Source organism: Falco biarmicus, chromosome 7 (assembly GCF_023638135.1).
Source record: "Falco biarmicus isolate bFalBia1 chromosome 7, bFalBia1.pri, whole genome shotgun sequence".
NCBI lineage: Eukaryota > Metazoa > Chordata > Aves > Falconiformes > Falconidae > Falco > Falco biarmicus.
In genome coordinates this window covers 72,935,481-72,955,100 of record NC_079294.1, presented here as the reverse complement: position 1 = coordinate 72,955,100, position 19,620 = coordinate 72,935,481, and the positions used below count along the sequence as shown (strand labels likewise).

Below are 19,620 nucleotides of genomic sequence, written 5' to 3'. Positions count from 1 at the left end.
TCTCACCGTTCTCATAGTGAAGAATTTCTTCCTTGTGCCCAACCTAAACCTTCCCTCTTTCAGTTTAAAAACGTTGCCCCTTGTCCTGTCCCTACAGGCCTTGATAAAATAATCTCTCTCCATCTTTCTTATAAAAGAAAGCTTCTCAGGTTTGAGAAAAACTTCCTCATGAAAGGAAGGCTAAATTATGCTTATGAGCAAACTTGCTCCTTGCGTAGCAGAACCAGTGAAGCTGGATTCCTATGGACTTGCGTCCTGTGTCCCCTACACACCCCTGCCCCAGTATCTACCCCAGCTGAGCTCCCTCCCTCTGGACATCACCCAGAACATCTTATTACTTACCCGCTCCCCAGCACACATTGAGCACAGCACCCTCCCACCCTCTTACCAGTTTTACTGGTTTGGTGCTGCCAGGCTGCTTATGGACTGAAACCTCTCAGAGCAATGGGAGCTGAGCTCTCCTTAGCCAAAATACCAGCATTCAAGGTCTCTGCCTTTGTCAAATTTGGTAAAAATTGGCCAATGTGTTTAAACGACTAACAGGTAGAAAATAATAGATCTATGGGCAGCATCACAGAGCCCCTAATTTGCCTGAAAAGGAAACCAAGCTGAAAGTGGTAGCTTGGATTTGTGTTTGCATTAGAAGTGGACAATGTGAAAACTGAATGTACTAAACGTGGTGAGTGAACTTCCACAAGTCAGTAGGGCCAATCAGTTACTGTTTCAGTTTGGCTTTCTGGTTTTCAACCTGTGATCTGCAGATACCCGAGTGGCACAGCAGAGCTGGGACTGTATATTCACGTTAACATATCAGTGGATAGAAGTGCCGAAGGAAAGTGAAGATAGTAAGGGAGTGAGGAACACAATCCTTTCTAAATAAACTGAAGTTTGCCACAGCAGAATCTCAAATGGAAAATTGAGGTCACAGATGCAAAAGTTTGAACAGTGCCTGCTTGGTATTGGGTTCATGAAGTTGTCCTCCTATGGCTGAGCAGTCTAGTTTTGTTGGCTTTGAGTGTTCATCAGTGGAAAAACAATTTATAGTATTGTTTTTGATTATATCAAGTGGCAACAGATGGCAAAACCTTGGATGTAGTTTGTGTGACCTTTTGGTTGTAGAGATGTAAATTTATTCCCATATGACTGCTGGGGAAATCAAGATGGTCACAGCAGTGTCCATCTGCCTTTTGCCAAGCCCTAGGAGCATTTAAGGAGACAGATTTAGCATCTTCAGATGTGCCCTGTCTCCTTCCCTGGGAAGTTTCCTGGGAGAAAGGCTCACCTGGCCCTCGGACACATGTTTTCTGAAGCGACTGGCATTTACTGCTTGACTGCAATGAAAACCCTTCACTCCAACCACAAGGCTTTGGGGAGAATTGTCTTGGATTTGTCTTAGTTCCTATGCTAAATTGTTGCAGTCACTGTGTCACAGTCCAGTGTGAGAGAGACATCAGAGAAGGGAAGTTGGACTGTCATATTCAGTTGGTTTGCCTCCATAAATCATGTTTTGGTCAAAAGCAAGAGCAGTCAAGCCTGCTTAAGCTACTGTAATTCTACTCACAGGCGTGAGGAGACATAAGACTTCATTGCCAGAATCCAGTGCATTGCATGAGCAGCGTTTCTCTTCTTTGATGCTTGACACACCTGTTAATGAAGCCTAATATCCAGGGAGACTTCCAAAAACATGAGTGGCCTGTTACCACCCAGACAGCAGAGAGGAGCACCCTGCCCTGATGTAGAGAGTGAGGGACAACTTAGCACGTTGCAGAAAACTGCTACTCTGGTTGGGTTCTCCCCAAAATGCCATCAAATTATATCTTTTTTTAAGGCCAGGAAGACCACCCAAAGGTAAAGCAGTACTACTTGTCTGGGAGGCCCCTCTGCAGCATGGAGCTCAGGGAGTTCCCAGGAGATGACCCCAGTCCTGGGAGTCACCTTTGCATTGCCACTCCCACCTTAGGTTTGATCCTCTCCAGAGGGATCTGCCATGGATGTCTTTGCACTTGTTGGAGCAGCAACACTGGCAGCGAGGGTGCCCTGAGCTAGTGGGGTGTTAAGTGTCCACCCCTTTGTCCCTTAGATCTTTCTCCCCTCACTTGCCTGTGATGATCCTGATGTCTTTCGGAGCATCTAGTTCCTTCTCGGCCATTGCATGGTTCCTTGTCATTGCCTGCTGCAGGCTCAGCCTGACAGCACCAACTGCTGCTTTCAAGGTCCTGTTTAGCTGCCTTCACCCTGCTCTCCCTCCTTAAGCCTGACTGCTGCTGCAGTACATCTCTGACACATCTACATGTGTCCTGCATGCTAAAACTAGGCAGGAACTTCAGATGCAGTGTGGTGGCACTTGATCTCCTTTTTTTGTGTCCAGTGGTCAATTTTTAACCAGAGGCATCCCTGAAAAGTGTCTTTTAATAAGCATATGTGCTTGGCTGGTCTTACTTACCTTGACAGGTAGCAGCATCTCAGGACTGGGGCGGATCCTTTTATTCTACAGATGTTAGAAGAAAGAGAAGCCCTGTAGGAGAAACAAATACATCGTCATTGATTTAAGGAGTGTCGCTCATGATTGTAGGAGAATTTAAACATGGTTTTACATCAAGACGACTCCTGGATGAGGGAGATAGAGACCAGACAAGGATGAGTCTTCAAGAAGAAGACCCTATTCTGGAATCTGTTCAGATGAGATGACACAGTAGGAAGGTCATGCCTTGGCAGGGGGATGAGCCACACAGCCCTCAGGTTTGTCACTAGGCTTGCATATTTTTCTGGTAAGTGTGCCTTGTGTTCAGAGCTGTGGCAGCAGCTTACCAAACGTAGCTTGAGCCAGATCAGAAATGTTCTTGGTCTAATACCACCATTTCATACCTCTCAGTGAAAACCTGCATTGAAGGAGTCCTCTGTTTTCCTTCCCTGGTGGAAGTTTTCCAGCTCTGTTACTGCTGTAACTTCTGTGTCTCCAGTGTTTCATGTTGCTCTGCTACAAGCATCACGCTGGAACTGCTTCCTCCGTCCTCTCTGTGCAACTGAATAGATCAAGCAGTTGATGTTCCTGAATGAAGCAAAGCCTGGCAATTAAAAATGCTTGCACTAATAACGTTCCCTAAAGCCCATAAATTGGAAGGCATCTTAGGGCTTTGCAGAGCTGACTTGGTGTTTGGGCTGGGGGAGAATGTTTTTTTTATTCTGGCTTTAACTTTTCCACTCTTGGCCAGGTCCAACATCTGTGATACTCATTGACAACTCAGTTTTTTCAGGAGTAAATGTTATTTTCACCCTTGCTTAAGTGCTTGCTGTCAGAAGCAAGGTCCATTGTGCTAGGCACTGTGCAAATACTTCCAGCTGAGGTCTGGACCAAGTCATGGTGAAAAGGTTTTTTGAGTGGTGACCCATCAAAATTGTCTTTCATAAAAGACACCAAAACAGCCTTTAAACAGAAGGCATTTTTTTATCTCTGCTGATCTGATCTATATTCAAGCAGGTGGCGTGTGGAAGAAGGGCTCAAATTTATCAAGAGGGTCTAGACATGACATTGCCATCGAGATCAGATCCTTAAGAGTTACCTTTCTGGGGGAAAAGGGTTTATTACACTTGCTTCCTTGGCAGAAGAAAGGAAAATAAAAGCATGGGTTTCTTTGTCATCTGGTTAAATGTCACAAATATCCTCTCATTCCTCAGCTGCACTGCAGGAGTCCTGCGGTGTGCCAGGGGATACTCTCCCCTTCTAGGGGTTTCTCTGACAACTGAAATGGAGATTTGTGGCTCTGAAGATGGACTTGGCTGGCCATGGCCATGGAAATCCTGCTTTAATTTACAAGCAGAGTCTCCCATCCACCCCTAGTGTTTCTGTGCCCTACAATAAAATGCCATAGTCTGTTTTTATTGCTGTTAAAATAACAGAGCAGATGTTAACACTGCTTCACAGTGACTGTTTTTCCAGTGTAAAAGCAATTCTGACAGTTGTAGCTCCTTGCAGTGGGTTCTCTGACTGTAGGATTAATGCACAGACATTTGAGCCTGTGGTTCAAACACAAAGGAGTGGGCACTGTGTCTCTGCATCCAGCACATTTCTGGAGTGGGAACTCCTCTTCTTCAGCTGTGCAATGGGTTTGAGTCAGGCCGAGGCTGTGCTGCACTAGCACTGCTAGTTTCTTCTCAGGCAGCAAGCCTGAAAGGGTGATGCAGCACAGATAGTCACCAGCCCCCCATCACTAGCAGCCATAAGCAGGGTGAGTGTCTTGTCAGGGTGAATAAAGCATGGAGACTACTCTGGCAAACATCATTCTGACTTGGAGTGTCTTTCAGCCATCACTGGCTGTGCACAGCTCTCCAACAGCACATCATGAAGCATCCAGGCAGGTGGAAGTAAAGAAAAAGGAATATGAAAGATCTGAGAGCATCTCTGTGTGTGTGTGGTGAAGCAAAAGAGGCAGGTAAATAAGTATCTCTTAAGTGCTGCTGGAGTGTATAGGTTCATCTGACATCTCTGCTGTCCAAGTTGTTGTCCTGGCCAATGCAGCTTGATGTGAGTTTTTAAGGAACAAAAAAAATAGGCTTTTTTTCAGGTTGTGTAATTGCTATTGACCATTTCAACAATTGAGCTTCTTTGGTAGCAGGGACAAATGAGCCAGTCAGGCTCTGTGTGAAAGTTTGTTATGTATTGAGAGGGAAGGAAACACTTTGTTCCTGTTTTAAGGGTTGCATCTTGATTTGAATTGCCTCCCAACATACCTTTTTGTCTTCCAACCTGCTGCTGTGTCCTGTAGGTGATTCAAAGCGTGAAGAATGGCTGAAGTGCAGAGCATCTGCTCTGTTCTGCATCATCCTGTAATTGATTAGAAATAATGGCTGTTAGCTGTGAAACCCATTTTCTCAGCACATTGAAATAAATCACTACTTAGAGGTGAGGGAAATGGCAACACGTGCTGTTACCATCTTTGAAAAAGCCTTTGAGCCAGTCCTGTTTTTTAAGATTGATTCACCTGCAGTCATTTTTTTCCTGTCTACTGCCCTCTCTCTGCACATCATTTTTTATTTCATAAGGAGTGCTGCCCCCTCCTGCCTGTAACTTCTTTTGTGGTGGTGGAAATGTAGTAGGTTTTCCTTCAAAATAAGGCATCTGATAAACCTCTGGGAGCAGGATGATGACACACACATATGGAGCTTTCAGCCAGGTGTGGATCCAGGGTCTGTAAAGAGAAAAAGAGGTCTGGATTTGCCAGCTGAGAATGCTTCTGGAGTCGGAGCGGGAAGCCAAAGAGCAGTCAGTGTCTGTCAGCCCAGTGGTGCTCACGGTCAAGGCAAGCAGAATGGCTGGAAGGACTGATGTGGGGTTACTGCTGCCTGGGCAGCTGCTCAGCTGGAGGAAGAGCTGGCTTGGTGATCCAGACTCCAGGATCCTGCCCCATGCGGGAGCTGTGGAGCTGTCCTGCCAGTATCGACCTAGTGCAGAACTGCTCAGGAACTAATGACTCCCTGCAGGGAGCTCCCTTGGGGGGGGCACCAGCTGGTGGCTCTCAGCTTAGGTGCTCCCGGAATCCGATAGCATCACACTGTGAGGTCCACCGCAGTGGTGTGGCCCTTAGCTCTGTAGATTGTTATTAAATTGTTCTTATCTCAACCCTTGAGTTTTGCATTCCTTTCCGATCCTCCTCCCCACCCTTCCGGGTTGGGGGGGAGCAAGTGGCTGCGTGGTGCTTGGTTGCCGGCTGGGGTTAAACCACAACAGTCCTTTTTTGGCACCCAACATAGGGCATGAAGGGTTAAGATAAGAACAATTTAATAATTTAAACAGAATAAAAAGGAAAGAATAATAATAATAATAGTTATAATGGAAAGGTAGGGAAAAGGATAAAATCCAAAGGAAAAGGGAGAAAGGAAAACAAGGGATGCACAGCACAACTGCTCACCACCCGCTGACCGATGCCCAGCCAGTCCCCGAGCAGCCATCCCCCCTCAGCTAACCCTCCAAGTTTCTATATCAAGCATGACGTCCCACGGTATGGAATACCTCTTTGGCTGCTTCAGGGCAGCTGACCTGGCTGTGTCCCTTCAGTCTCTTGTGCCCCCTCCCAGCCCTCTGGCTGGCAGGGCCCAAGGAACAGACAAATCCTTGACTTAGTATAAACATCACCCAAGCAACAAATGAAAGCATCAGTGCGGTTATCAGCGTTGTCCTCACATCATAGCCAAGACACAGCACTTGACTAGCACCTAGGAAGAAAGTGAACTCCATCCCAGCTGAAACCAGGACAGATGCTTGTTAGTGCAAAATTTGGAGTTTGCAGGAGCTTTGCAATGGTTTCATTGTGTTGCAAGCCTGCATGCAGACAGGTAGCTTCAAATGACCTTTCCATTGAACCATCTTGCTTAAAAAAAGCCACCATGCTCTACAGCATGCAGGGCAGCTGCAGACCAGGACAGCTATAAATGGGAATTCACAGGTTTTTGTTTAAAACCTCAGAAGGAAATTAAAAGGGAATAAATTAAATGAAATTGTGAGTAATTTCCACTTAGAAATCATCTATTAAGTTAGGAACTTAAAGGAGAACTGCTTGGTGACCTATTCAGACTTCACCTGCAATATATTTCATTTCAAAAGCAATATTAATGATAAGCATCTGAATAATAAGGTACATTGTTAAAGGGGAAATGGCCCTCCTTTGCGTCGGAATCGGGGTTCCTGCCCTTTTATCTTCTCAGTAATACTGCCAGAACCAAGTTAGTCAAAAGCTGAAAAATATTCCAGCTATTCCTAGTTGACAACCAATGAGGTTAATTATTATCTTTAGTCAGTGTTGAGGATCTTAAGGCTTCTGCCTGCCCAAAAATCCCCCTCCATGAAGAATTTGGCATGTCTAAGACAACATATGAGTTGAGGGAGGAAGGTGGTAAGACACAGAGCAACAAGGGAAGGCTGTGGGCAAGGGAAGAGCTCTTGGTAACTGGTATAGTATGTTTAAAATCAATACAAAAAGTCTGCTGCAATTCCCTGTGGCATCCTTCCAAAAGCTATGTCCCGGTGGTAACGTTACAGAAACAGCCTTTGCAGCTTCTGTAGGAATTAAGTCAGGTAGCCAGAGAAAGGAGGGGATGACAAATTCCTTTTCCGAGACTTCATCAGAGGACATGACCCAGCTCCGATCAGAAATGCAGCTTTAGTTCACTCACTCCATCTGTTGCTGCATTTCTCATAGAGTAGCTGAAATGGGAGGTAGCACTGAGCTGAGGCTCAGTGGTGGGCTAACAAAACCTTGTAGCCTTGTTAGCTGGGGGAGTGAGGTAGCTGGTCTGCTCACAAATGACTTGTTGTTTTGCAGATATCTCGAATGGAGTACGTGCATTCAAAGAACCTCATCTACCGAGACGTCAAGCCAGAAAACTTCCTTATTGGCCGGCAAGGCAATAAGAAAGAGCATGTCATTCACATCATAGACTTTGGATTGGCAAAGGAGTACATTGACCCGGAAACCAAAAAACACATACCTTACAGGGAACACAAAAGCTTAACTGGAACGGCAAGATATATGTCCATCAACACTCATCTTGGCAAAGGTCTGTGTGGTTGGTAGGAGCTTGCCATGCCAAGTTGTGTAGACCTCCAACAGTAGTTTGGCTTATGGGTCTCTCGTGCCCTTTGAGCTGTTTGTAAACTTCTCAATGCCATGATGCTGTTTTCAGTTGTGAGACTTTTTTTTTCCCCCCTTTTGAGGATTTGAGACAGCTGAAATGTTGCAAGCCTCATAATTACAGTTTTTATTGGGAACTAAATAACTGGTAGCAACCCTACACTGATAAAAGACAAGTAGGTGGGTAGTAATTGCTGCACTAAATGATTACCAAATAGATTATTATAGCACAGCTATACCTTCCAGTTTCAGGTGTCAGGAGTTGGATGTTCCCTGACCTAATAATTGGTTGGAGAAAATTAATGATTTAACTAATGTTAAACCTGGCCTTTATCTCCTCTCCTCACTGCCGCCTTTCATACCAGAAGATTACCTTTCTGTGGCTGAAAGGCAAAAAAACTTATTAAATGTTTATATTCACTTAAACTCACAAGAGCAGTAAGATAATTGAACCTTCTTTGAGCAACCTTCCAGCTATGAGATCAAGGCATCACTGGCTTTCATGTCTCTTGGAGAGCACTCTTTCTTTGGGGAGTAAGGAGGGATGAGCCCGACTTCTCATTTTGGAAAACCTGGTGAAGGGTCAGGAAAGGATGGAGGAATGAGAAGCTGCAGTGGGAGCAGGCTCGGAAGCTGCTGGTGCTGGGGGTGTGCTCTGCAGGTGGATATGGAAGGAAGATGTGCTTGCATTTGAAGTACACTGTGTGCCTTCTTTAGGAGCCATTGCCGTGCAGGTTTTGCAGCTCATGCTGTGGCTCATGCCGGGGAAGATTCTGTTCTGGGTGCATGTATTTGAGGAGGGGAGGATTAGCTGCTGGCTGTGGCGGGGGCTGTCGCTGCCCAGAGGGGTTTTGTGGGGCTGATGCTTTGCTGGTGAGGCCAGCCCAAGTGGAGTCAGTCCCTTCACATTTAAAAATAAAGGAGTTTGATTACAGTTTTTCTGAAAGACAAGTGCAGTCAGCCATCTTCCCAAGAAGTTCATCTGTATCATTGCATTAAATTACCCAGGACAGCCTCTTACCGCCCGCCCCCCCCCCCCCCCCATCCCCCATTTTTACAGCTATGTGAGCGTAACCTGCAGGAACTGTCATCTCAGTTCCCTTCTGCTGAATGTTCTCACCCCCAGCATCTTTTGAGAGTGAAATTTGCTGCTACTTTTGAAGGAGAGTCATGCTGTGCAAAGCACTGCCTTTTTCTCCTCTTGCAGATGCTGCAGCATCAGGGACAGCTCACGCAGTTTGTCGTAGCATGTGGGCTGCATGACTAGATCTGCTCTGGATTGTGGCTGTGGAGCACGTTATTTGCTTACAGGTGGAGATTCAGAGCAGAGGAGGTTACATCAAATCAGTCTGCAAGTCCAGTGAACTGAAGTCCGCACAGTGCAGCCCAGCCCAGCGGCAGGCCCATGCAGTTGTGCTCCAGATTAGTTGTTCTGTCTGGTATCATCCCTTGGGGTTTTTGATACATTTTGGTACATTATTTTAAGGATGCTTTTTCCTTTGGCTTGAGGTCCCTTTTTTCCCCTTTTCATTCATAATCATAACATCTGCGTGGCAACAGCAGCAAGTGTTTCACAAGGAAAAGCAGTGCTAGAAGGAGCTGGGTTTGTGCTGCTCTGATGTGATGAGCTGCAGAAGCAATTGGGAAAGGATTGGCACTGTGCAACATGGTAGTTCCCTGCAAGTGTCCCCTGCCTGTTCCTGTGTAGTTTAGAGGAGATAACATAATCCAGATCCACATCACAGGTGCACCATCGGGCACTGGCAGTCCAGAGGACTGTGGAGCTGCTTTATTTTATTATTCCTCTGTGATTAATACTTCCACCTCTTACCGATTCTACCTAAGGCTGGGCAGTATGTCTTACAGCTCCTGTGTTATCTCATGCTTTCTAGCTGATCTTTACATGTTTTATGCTTTTTTGTAACAAGTTCCAAGTGGTTTTGCACAGCTATGGACAGCAAGTGAACTTCCCTGTGATAACTTTTATCTCGGAAATAAGTGTGGCTACTGATCAGATCTCAGATCCATTTCTGCAGCCGCAGCAATAATTTATTATCTCTTCTGTTTCAGAGCAAAGTCGTCGAGACGACTTGGAAGCTCTTGGCCATATGTTTATGTATTTCCTCCGAGGCAGTCTGCCCTGGCAAGGATTGAAGGTAGGTTTGAGCTGTAATTTTTGCCCTTTGAAACTTTGTCTGGTCTATGCCCAAATGAGAATCTGGTAGGGAAACATTTGCAAAATCCAACCAGAAACACTGTTACCTGTCACTTCGAGTTGCCCTTAGCTTAGCTGAATTGGTACAAGTCTGGAGGGAGGATGCAGCAGAGGCAGATGAGCAGCTGGGACAGGGACAGCAGAGAGAGCTGTTGAGCTGTTGGAGCAGCTTTGCTGAAATATGAAGCTGCCCCAAGCTGGAGTGTGACTGGGACACAGTGGTTGTTTATGAAATTCCAGTTATGGCACACAATCCCCCAGCTGCATCTGTGAAAAGTGTTTGTAACGGGAGCAGTTTGATGGTTTTAGATGTGCAGATGGACTTTGGCTTGAAAAACTGGTTTTCTGGCAGTATTGAGTTTGGCTTCCCTCCAGAGATACTGGACACTCCGTGCTTAGAAGTTTATGAAATGTCGTGTACAATGTGAAGAGCTGCAAGCAATTGAATTATGGCAACTGCAGCTAACATCCGTCAGCTGAATTAACTAATAGTAAGTCATTTGCTGGCTCTGAAGCTGTTGGTAGCTGCATCTTCACTTCTCCATCATTTTCCTGATGATTTTGGAATTGCAGTGAGCATAGGGAACGCATTTGATCAGGTTAGGAGAAGGTTTATTGGTGAAGACGGTAACTCCTGCTAGACCTGTTAGTACTGTTGGAAAAGGAGACAAGGTTTTGGGGTCATAAGCTGCTCAGCAGAGTGCTGCTATGGTCAGTGACAGTGGCTTGTATGATAGACCTTGTTAAGCTGTTTTGTCACCATCTATCCAGAGTTAGTCTCAGCTTAGCTTTATCAGATGTGTGCCAGAAATGTTAACAATGACTCATAAAAGCAAAGAAAGGGGTTTTCGGGCATAAGAGTGATTGTGAAAAAAATCAGAATATCTCTGACTTTAAGTTCACACCTCTGTAAGTGTAAGTTATTCTGTTACATATTCTGTTTCTAGTTTAGTTTAACTCATCTGCTTTAAATTAGTCCTGTAAATTATTCTAAAATAATTCCAGGTTTAGACAAGATTCTACAAATTTTTTTCACTTCAGTGCTGAACTGGATAAAAATTAGTTGACAACTCCTTGAAGTTCTGCATTTCTTTAGCTCCAGAACAAGCACAGACTCTTCAGCTTGATCTAGAATATGGCATCTTCATGCTTCTAAGTTTCCTCAGCTTACACTTCTGGTCTATACTGCCAGTGCTAACATTTTGAGAGAGCATCTTACAAGGCTAATTATGCTGCAGCTAGGTTTTAATTGGCATATTTTGAAATGGAGGCAATAAAACCCATACTTAGGATGCCAACTGGACCAGAGTTCTGCTTGGGGGGGGAGGGGGGGGGGCAGGGCAGGTGGGAAATTAGCTGAAAATTGTTTCATTTTCTTGATGACCAGATATTCAATCAGTGCTGTCTAAGTAATAGACAGTTTGGAGGTGAAAGGAGAGGCAGTATGGGAGTAGCATGGAATCTGGGAGAACTGTGATTGATGTAACCATATAGTTATATCTATGTGGTGCCATTCTGTTATACACAGTAAAACCCGCATTGCCATTGCAATTTCCCTACTTTTGCAGTTGTTTATGAAGGCATCTTGGTTGCTGATGGCTCTTAGCCTAGGACAGGATACTGATGTGCCATCATAATATCTGCAGTTTTGTCTTACTGACCCATAAAAGCTCCCCTTTACAGTCCTCAGGACTAGGCTGGTAAGAAATTACTGTTGTAAGGCACTAAAAAGTGTCCTTCCTTTCAAGTACTGAAGAGGTTTTGAATGTGTCCTTGGATGTTCTTTGCTGATAGCACATAAAATGCATAGTGAGAATTACAACAGGGTAAGATACTATTCCTACTAGTGTAGTCTAGGATGCAGTTCAGTTACAAGTAACATCTTCTGATACCACCCAGAATCGGTATTAAATACCTTGTTTTTCTTCCCATACAGCATGTCGTTTATCACATGGTTGAACTCTTTCTCCACAACTGTTTTGTCTTTGTGCGCTACAGGCTGACACCTTAAAAGAGAGGTATCAGAAGATTGGGGACACAAAGAGAAACACTCCAGTTGAAGTTCTCTGTGAGAACTTCCCAGGTAAAGCCCTGATGGGACTGTGTGAGTGCAGCTGGAGGTGGACATACCTTGTTAAACATGATAGTTCTGAGCCCCTCTGGCAGAAAGTATTTGGATGATGTGTATCCATTGTGGTGTTCCTCAAGCTGGCAAACAACTGGAGCTGCTGCTGTAAATTAGCAGGGCCTGAGGCCTTGTGGCTGAGCACAACTCTTCTCATCCAGGAGGCTGGACAGTGCTCAAGTGGCTCATGTTCCTGCTTTGCTTCTTGGCTTCCTTCCAAAGAAGGGCCTCGTTATTTTCTCTCTCCCAAGTGACGATGTTGGATCTACTGAGTAATTCTTTTCCAAACTGAAGATTTTACAGGGGTTAAAATTGTAGGTAGCCAGCTTAGAAGATGGGATGATGTGTCTGTCCTTGAACTCTACCTTGTGACAGCAGTTTTAAGGAGACTGTTACTAAAGATGTGCTTCTGGCCAAGCCCAGTATCTTTTCTCTGGTTAAAGTCTGCCTTGGAATTAGGAGAGTGGAGTACAGAGTTAAAGCCCTCCCCAGTACCCCATGGCCTTCACAGAGTACAGGGGGCTTGGTGTTTTTTGAAATCCTGACATCAGCGAGAGCACCCAGGTCCCCACAATTAGCCCCATTCCTGTAGGAGCCATTGTGTCACGTGGCTCTTCCCCAGCTTGAGGAGTAGCAAGCCTGGAAGGTGATCATTGTTCACTCAAGTTGTGCTAATTCCCCAAGTGTATTCACATCCAAAATCCACCTAGTTCCAAGCAGAACAGCTTCAGGTTGGCCATTCTCATGTTTTGCCCCAATACTCCCTGGTCAGAGCTCTATCACACCTGCAAGTCTGGGCTGAATGGAGGTGAGAGAACCCTTGCTTGCCTTGCTCACCTGTTGGTCCTCCGCCTTCCAGAGATATTAGCAGGAAGAGGGGATTACCTTTCTTCTCTTTTTTTTCCTCTTTTACTTCCATGTGACATGCAAGCTGCAAGCCACGGACACAGTTAAGTATCAATAGGCAATGCTATTCTTATTTTTGTTAGCTAAAGGCAAAAACCATGCTGTTGTATCAGTCGTACTGCAGTGCACAGACTCATGCCTCATACTGAGCTCTGCTCAAACATCCTGCCTTGGCTTAGGCGTAAGCCAAGGGAGAGCTGGGAAGAACATCAGTTACCAGAGCTCAGTTCTTTGTGCATGCAAAGTACAACCCAGATGCAGGAAAGAATTAATTAGCATAACGCCAAACACTGTTCTGTGTGCGCCAGGTAAATGAACACTGGAGCTTCCCCTTCAAAGTCTTGTTTTGAATATTCAAGGCTATGACTGACGTAATGACATTGGGCAGCCAATGCTCTGGGCAGCCAGACCCTGGCCAGTGCTGGAGCTCAAGGGTCCCACGGGGTGCCCACTCCTGCTCTTCTTCCCCAGATGAAAGTGCTGTGGCTACTTTAAATGTCTGTCTGAGAAGACATATACATGAGCATCCTGTTGGCTGGTTCAGTGAGTTAGCATTTATTGCAGAGCGTGTTTTAGTGTTTGGTTTTATACAAATATGTAGAATAAAACTAGCTGCAGAACTCAGATTTGAGATGGAACAGCAGCTTTCTGTGGAGCAGAGGTGGCACTTCCATCTTTGCTTGAAAAGTGTTTGATTTGCATTGTGGACTATTACTAAAAACCACTGCTTCCACAGGAAAAGCCAGAGGTAGCACTGGCAGCCCAGACAATTCTTTCACAGCGTGACTCTCAATGCTAAAACACAGACCTTGGTTTATAACAACTCATTCAGAAGATTCAGAATAAAAGCAGACTATTAATAGACTTTGAGCAGGGCAGGAGGGCTCTGGAAAGCTGAGCGAGATTCATCTAGCAATAAAAGACTGTTGAGTAGGTCACTGAGGGTGAAGACTTGTTGGATATCCTCAGCTTCTGTCAACCTGTATGGCTCAGCTGAACTTAGTGGAGCCTGGACCATGTGCATCACCTGGTGATCTGGCCCCCAGCCCAACTTTAAGCACCAGCTTTGAGCCTAGTGCCATGGGAAAGTGTCATCGGAGTTAATTGAAAAGCATACTTCCAGTGTGAGTGTCAGCTCTTAGAGGCTTGTAAGTGATGGCGTTCATGTGCGAGCAGAACTGACGCTGTGGCTTTTTTCCTCTTTTCCAACAGAGGAGATGGCCACGTACCTCCGTTATGTTCGGCGATTAGACTTCTTTGAGAGACCAGACTACGATTATTTAAGAACCATCTTCACAGAGCTGTTTGAAAAGAAAGGCTACACCTTTGACTACGCCTATGACTGGGTCGGCAGGCCAATTGTAAGTTGTTGCTGCAAAATGCAGCGCCTTGCTTTGCAGGTGTTGCTTCCCTGCCACCTGGCTCTTTGTTCTTGATAAACCCAATTAATGACGGTGAGCTTAGGATGAAATCTTTTCACTTCTGTTCTCTAGCTGACACGGTCTTAACATAGTGGTATGTCCTGATGTTGTGTTCCAAGTGTTTTTGCAGTGCCTTGAAGTTTCCCTAAGGGGAAGAAGGCCCCTTCCCACCTCTTTGGACTTGCCCTGGTGGGGCATTCAAACGTGATTTTTCCACTTCTGGCAATGAACATGACTAGACTTAATTTCTTCTAGCTTAGTGCAGGATTTGAGACATCTAAAGACATCCATCTTAAAGCAGGAGAGCATACTACCTCAGCACTGAATGGTGGAAGACCTCTATAATGGTTAGGTTCTCATCGAGACATAAGAGAGATCTAGCCAGGGGGCTCTGAAGGATGCCCAGTGAATAGTAACAACAAACCAGTTCTGAGCTCAAAAGATCTCGGGGCTTACCCTACTCCGGAGGCTGAACCAGCTTTTTACAGCCCATGGCAAGGAAGTGTAGGAGTAACCAAGCTTTGTTCAGCACTTCAGTGACACCAGATGGACCAGATTAGTGATCTCATTGCATCATTTCTATTATCAAAAGCCATTTATACTCAAGAAGACCTTGGCCAAAAGATGTGTCATGGAGAAGTCTGATAGAAGAGTCTAAAGCTCTTCCACCGGGTGCTTGTCACTTGTGTTTTGTGTCATTTTGCTGATAGCCTTCTTGCTTATGGCCAGTCACCCCACACTGGCAATGGCAAAGGCATCCAATCTGGCAATTCATTGTCACCAGTGCTAGATCAAATGCTTTCAGTGCTGAACTTGGTGCCGTTGCCGGTGATTTACTGTCCCAAATACATTTACTATTACCAATGTTTACTGTGCCCAAAACAGTTCATAAGAAATCATTCCCTTTGCGAATCATGATTTTTCTCCACATTTTTGTTTAATTACAAAATTGTAATTAATTGCAATTGATAAAAAGCACCTTGTAAGATAAGCATGCTTCTGCTGACAACTGCAGTGGTTGCTATGGTGATTTTCATGTTGTGAGCAGGGATTATGACTTTGGTGAGAATAGAGCAGATGAAGCTTTAATTTTAACACATCTTGTTTCTATGCAAGTGTGATTTTTAAAAGTGGCAAGACAATGAGATGAGGAAAACAAGTCTGTGTATTTTCAGTGGTAATAATCCCATGTGAGACACATCAGGTGTGTTCTGACACAGATACAGATACCTAACTATACCTTTTTAATTCATTTTTATACAAGATGTTTGGTGCTGGTGTCCAGCATCAAAATCACAGGGATTTTATAGCCTTGGCTGTAACTTTCCTTAGTGATTGTCAGTACCTTTGGGCAACGTTTTGATGTTTTCCTGCTTCCCCCTGATAGGAGCCAGCCTGACAAGTTAAGTTTGTGCTTGTATTTGTTGAGAGCGAGCAGCATCTTCAGCATCGGCTTCATCCTAACAAACGCCTTGTTTTCCAGCCTACTCCAGTGGGATCTGTTCATGTAGATTCTGGGACATCTGCAGTAACAAGAGACAGCCACGTCCATAGAGATCGACCATCACAGCAGGCCCTTCGCAATCAGGTGTGTTGCTCACAACCGCTTCAGCAGCGCCACGTTGTTTGGCACATCTCTGAATTCCTCTTGGATCAGAGAAGCAGAAGCCATATGCCATTAGAGGGGACTGGCACTGATTCTGGCTTTGGTCATGGCAAGCACAATTCCTGCTTCATTTAGAGATTGTGATGTGAGCAGAATTCTGTCAAAGCAACAGGTTGCTGAAATACTGTATTGGCCAGTGGAATTCCTCGAGATCGTGAGCCAAATGGGGTACAATTTGGAATGCATTTTTTTTCTGTAGTTTGTGGGTAAGCTGTTTAAGTCAACTATCCAGCCTGGTCAGACTGCCTGACCTACCTGGCCAATAATGTTTTTTTGGGTGCTTTTACTCATTACACACAGACCATGGAGTAGACCCACAGTTGTGGTGATGGCAGCGTGCCCCCAGGGGCCCTCTTCCTACAGACTGTGCGGCCATGATAAGGATGTACGTGTCCCATGTAGGTGCAATATATCCTTCTCAGGGTGTCCAGTTCTTGATGCGAGTGTTGCAGACCATAAAGGACTTCTGGGGTTGAATCCTTTGGGGAGGCTGGGCATCATGACCTGAATTCAATGCTAGTTTTTGAATTTGAATTTCCCCATTTTTCCTTTTCTAGTTGTAATATTTTGTTGGTGTTGAGAGTTTGGATTTTCTGTGTTAACAGAACTGATCAGAAATTCAGTAGATCTCCAACTGCTGGCTCCTAGCTAGAGCTGTTGGTGCTCTTACTTCCCAGTGAGTGGTTCTGGGCTCGCTCAGCTCCTCTAGCCGCTGTGTGCCATTCTAGCTCCTTGTCTGCCATCTCTGTTCCCACTCAGCTCACACAAGCTGTGGGTGCAGAATTGTGTGTGAGATGTAATAACCCGGCTGGGCTCCACTTTCCCTGTTCCATGCAGCTGGGCTCTGAATGGTAGAGCAGCTAACGTAGACTAGAATACATCTCAAACCATCAGCTACAACCAGGATAATACCCCTCGGTAGAAGTGTCGCTTGTAGGAAGCTGGATTGTTTGAAGCATGTGTGCAGTACTGTATTTATGCATGCTGATTAGTGTGGACTGTTTTGTGAGCACTAGTAAAATAATCTGCTTTCATATATTGCCTGATTAATGCATTAACCCCCCCTTATTTGGATGGCAGTCTCTAGTTGTCTGCTTTGACAGCAGACCTTCACACTGTGTACATATGAGGCATCTTGTTTCCTTTAACGGACAATGACACCTGGCTTCATTTTCAAGCATGGTCACAAATTATAGTACATATCCCAAAGGAATCTGTCCTAGTCCCAAAATAATTATGCAGGCAGCCTTCAATCCATGTTCTGAGCCTCACAAATAGCCTTGATGCTGTATTACATAGCTGCTTTTATCATTTTTTTCACCTAAACAATTTACTTAAGATGCTGAATTATTTAATATCCCAATACACTGGGAAAATCAGTTTCTTCTCGCTGAAACATGAACAACCCTCTTCCAAGAGATGTTCCTTTTAAGTATTAAGCAAATGCTTTCTCTAAAAGAAAAAGTAGAAAAAATGAATGTCTAGCTAGAGCAGTGAATTAAAGGTGTGGGTTTGGGTCAAGTGACTGCCTTGATCTCCAGATTTAATTGCCTTATTTTTGTTCGCAGGTATAACAACTGCAGATTCTTTTTTATAATATTTAGTTCCTAGTAATGATGCTGATGAGAGAACGGTCTCTTGTTTGTAGCCTTTTCCTCTAGGAAAGGAAGATAGTTAACTTTCGAAGATGAGTGAGCCCTTTCCTTTGCCTTTAGGTGCCAGTCTTTAATTTGGTAGCTGGTGGGAAGGTGATGAGTGTTAATGGGAACATGATGCTCCCAGATTTCACAGGCATCACTTCCTCAGTGCCACTGCCTGAGTTGTGTTTTGGGCAGCTCAGCTCAAGCCTACTTCAAAACCAGTTTATCACATACTTGGCTGTAGAAATAAAGAGAAAAATCTGGCTCTTGTGGCTACAAGAGCCTTTTCTAGAAACTGCTTCCAGCCTCCTAGGCAGAAGCTTGCTTCTCCTAACACTGACGTAGCATGATACTACTTCATCACCTGGGCTAGCCAAGTGAACTGATGGCACAGTGCTTTGGAAGAAGCAGCACTCAAGGTCTGTCTTCTACTAGCTTTTAAAATGTGCATTTAAATTCTCCAGTTGTTCACAACCTTGTGACCTGCAGCCATTACAAAAAAAATTCCAAGGGAAAGCCTTCTGCTTTGAATGCCACCAAGTATAAAAAGTGTAGGCAGCCTCTCAGGCTCACAGGAAGAACATGCAATAAGAAGATTTAATAGGATAAGCCTGGACAGAACCACCTCTAAGGGAATAGTACCTGTCAGCTGGATATGGGGACTGCTTGGAAGGAGGAGTGGCACCATGGGTCACTCCAGGAAGGAGTCAGAGGCCATGTGCAGAGGGAACGGTAGTGACTGTTTTATGAAATGCCAGGAGACTTCTTTTTTATTCTCCTACTTTTTGCATGTTCTCCTGCTCTAGTTGAGTGACAATTTACTAGTTAGTGTTGAAGTTTATTCAGAGGTTTCTGGAGTCTTTCTCTGCTTGCACTCTTTCTTTTTTTCTTTTTCACAGTGGCACTAAGCCCTGTGGCTTCTCTTCCCCTGACCAGAGCTCAGGCTTATGATCCATAGCTGCAGGGAGTAACACGAAGAGGTGCTGGGGAAGGGCAGGGCCTGTGCACCTCTCCTTGGTTAGCTGCTTTGGCTTCACTGCTGATAACCTGGTGCTTATTTGCTTGAGCCTCTTGTTTCTTGGCCAGGACCACGGTGTCCCTGTTCAGCATCCCTCCTGCAAGGTGGGTGTGTGTACTGGGGGGACTCTGCTGCTCCGCCCTCTCTTCTTTCAAATTTGTGCTTCAGCTTTGAAACATTTGCTTAAATGTTTATACAGTGTCCAGGGAGACACCTTTTAAACGTGTCCCATTAGTCACTTCAGGCTTGACTATGTCCTCTGCTGTTGTCCTGAAGCCAGCACAGATCTGCCTGCTTGTCCTACACTTCCCAGTCTTGGGAGGTGTTCCTCCAGCTGGTTGCTTGGGTTTAGGTGAACTGAGATCCTCTGGGGTCTTAGGTGAATGCTGGATGTGTTGTCATCAAAGCTGGGTGACCTGTAAGGAGCTTCACGTGCAAGTGCAAAATGGTTCTTTTAATAAAACAAGTCAAATTCTAATAATTTAATTGCCTAAAGTTTGCATCTGTTGGGGATAAATAAGAAACTGTTTGCAAAAGTTTCTTATCTACTTTTCTGCAGAAAACCAAAATGCCACCAACCCTCTCTCCAGTCAAACAGGTGTGGTGGATGTTTCCTTCTGCACTGTACAAGTGAATCAGTGTGTGGAACTGGCTTTTGGTGAAATAAAATGTAGCTTTTTTTTATGTTGAAAATTAGAGTTTTAAAATATGTTTTTAGGGAGGTCGAGCTTGTGTATTCAGTCTTGGTCCCATGCCAAGTGCTCTGGTGTGTGTGACATGACAGATGTAGTTAAACATACTGTCAGTGTGTTTTTATTCTATGATGAAACTCATGGAAATGAAGCCGCTAAAGAATTAACTTCCTGAGCTTTCTCTTCATTTAGCAGCTAGAGAAGAAATCTACTCCTGCAATGAATTACTGCAGAGACCACTGAAGTAAAGTATGAGGTGCACTTGGTAAAAAGAAATGTTAGCCCACCTAAAAGTTTAAATGCCTTGCTTTT

General features: G+C 44.8%; 1 protein-coding gene across 7 annotated transcripts in view; it reads left to right on the top strand.

Annotated features, from left to right (window-relative positions):
• CSNK1G1 (casein kinase 1 gamma 1) overlaps positions 1-19,620 on the top strand; it is a 108,208-nt gene that overhangs the window by 76,501 nt on the left and 12,087 nt on the right. For all 7 annotated transcript variants that reach the window (XM_056344861.1, XM_056344858.1, XM_056344859.1 and 4 more), the window contains 5 exons: positions 7,317-7,551; positions 9,696-9,781; positions 11,839-11,923; positions 14,084-14,232; positions 15,776-15,880. In XM_056344861.1, the coding sequence (XP_056200836.1) occupies positions 7,317-7,551; positions 9,696-9,781; positions 11,839-11,923; positions 14,084-14,232; positions 15,776-15,880 (660 nt within the window). The remainder of the gene's footprint in view (positions 1-7,316; positions 7,552-9,695; positions 9,782-11,838; positions 11,924-14,083; positions 14,233-15,775; positions 15,881-19,620) is intronic.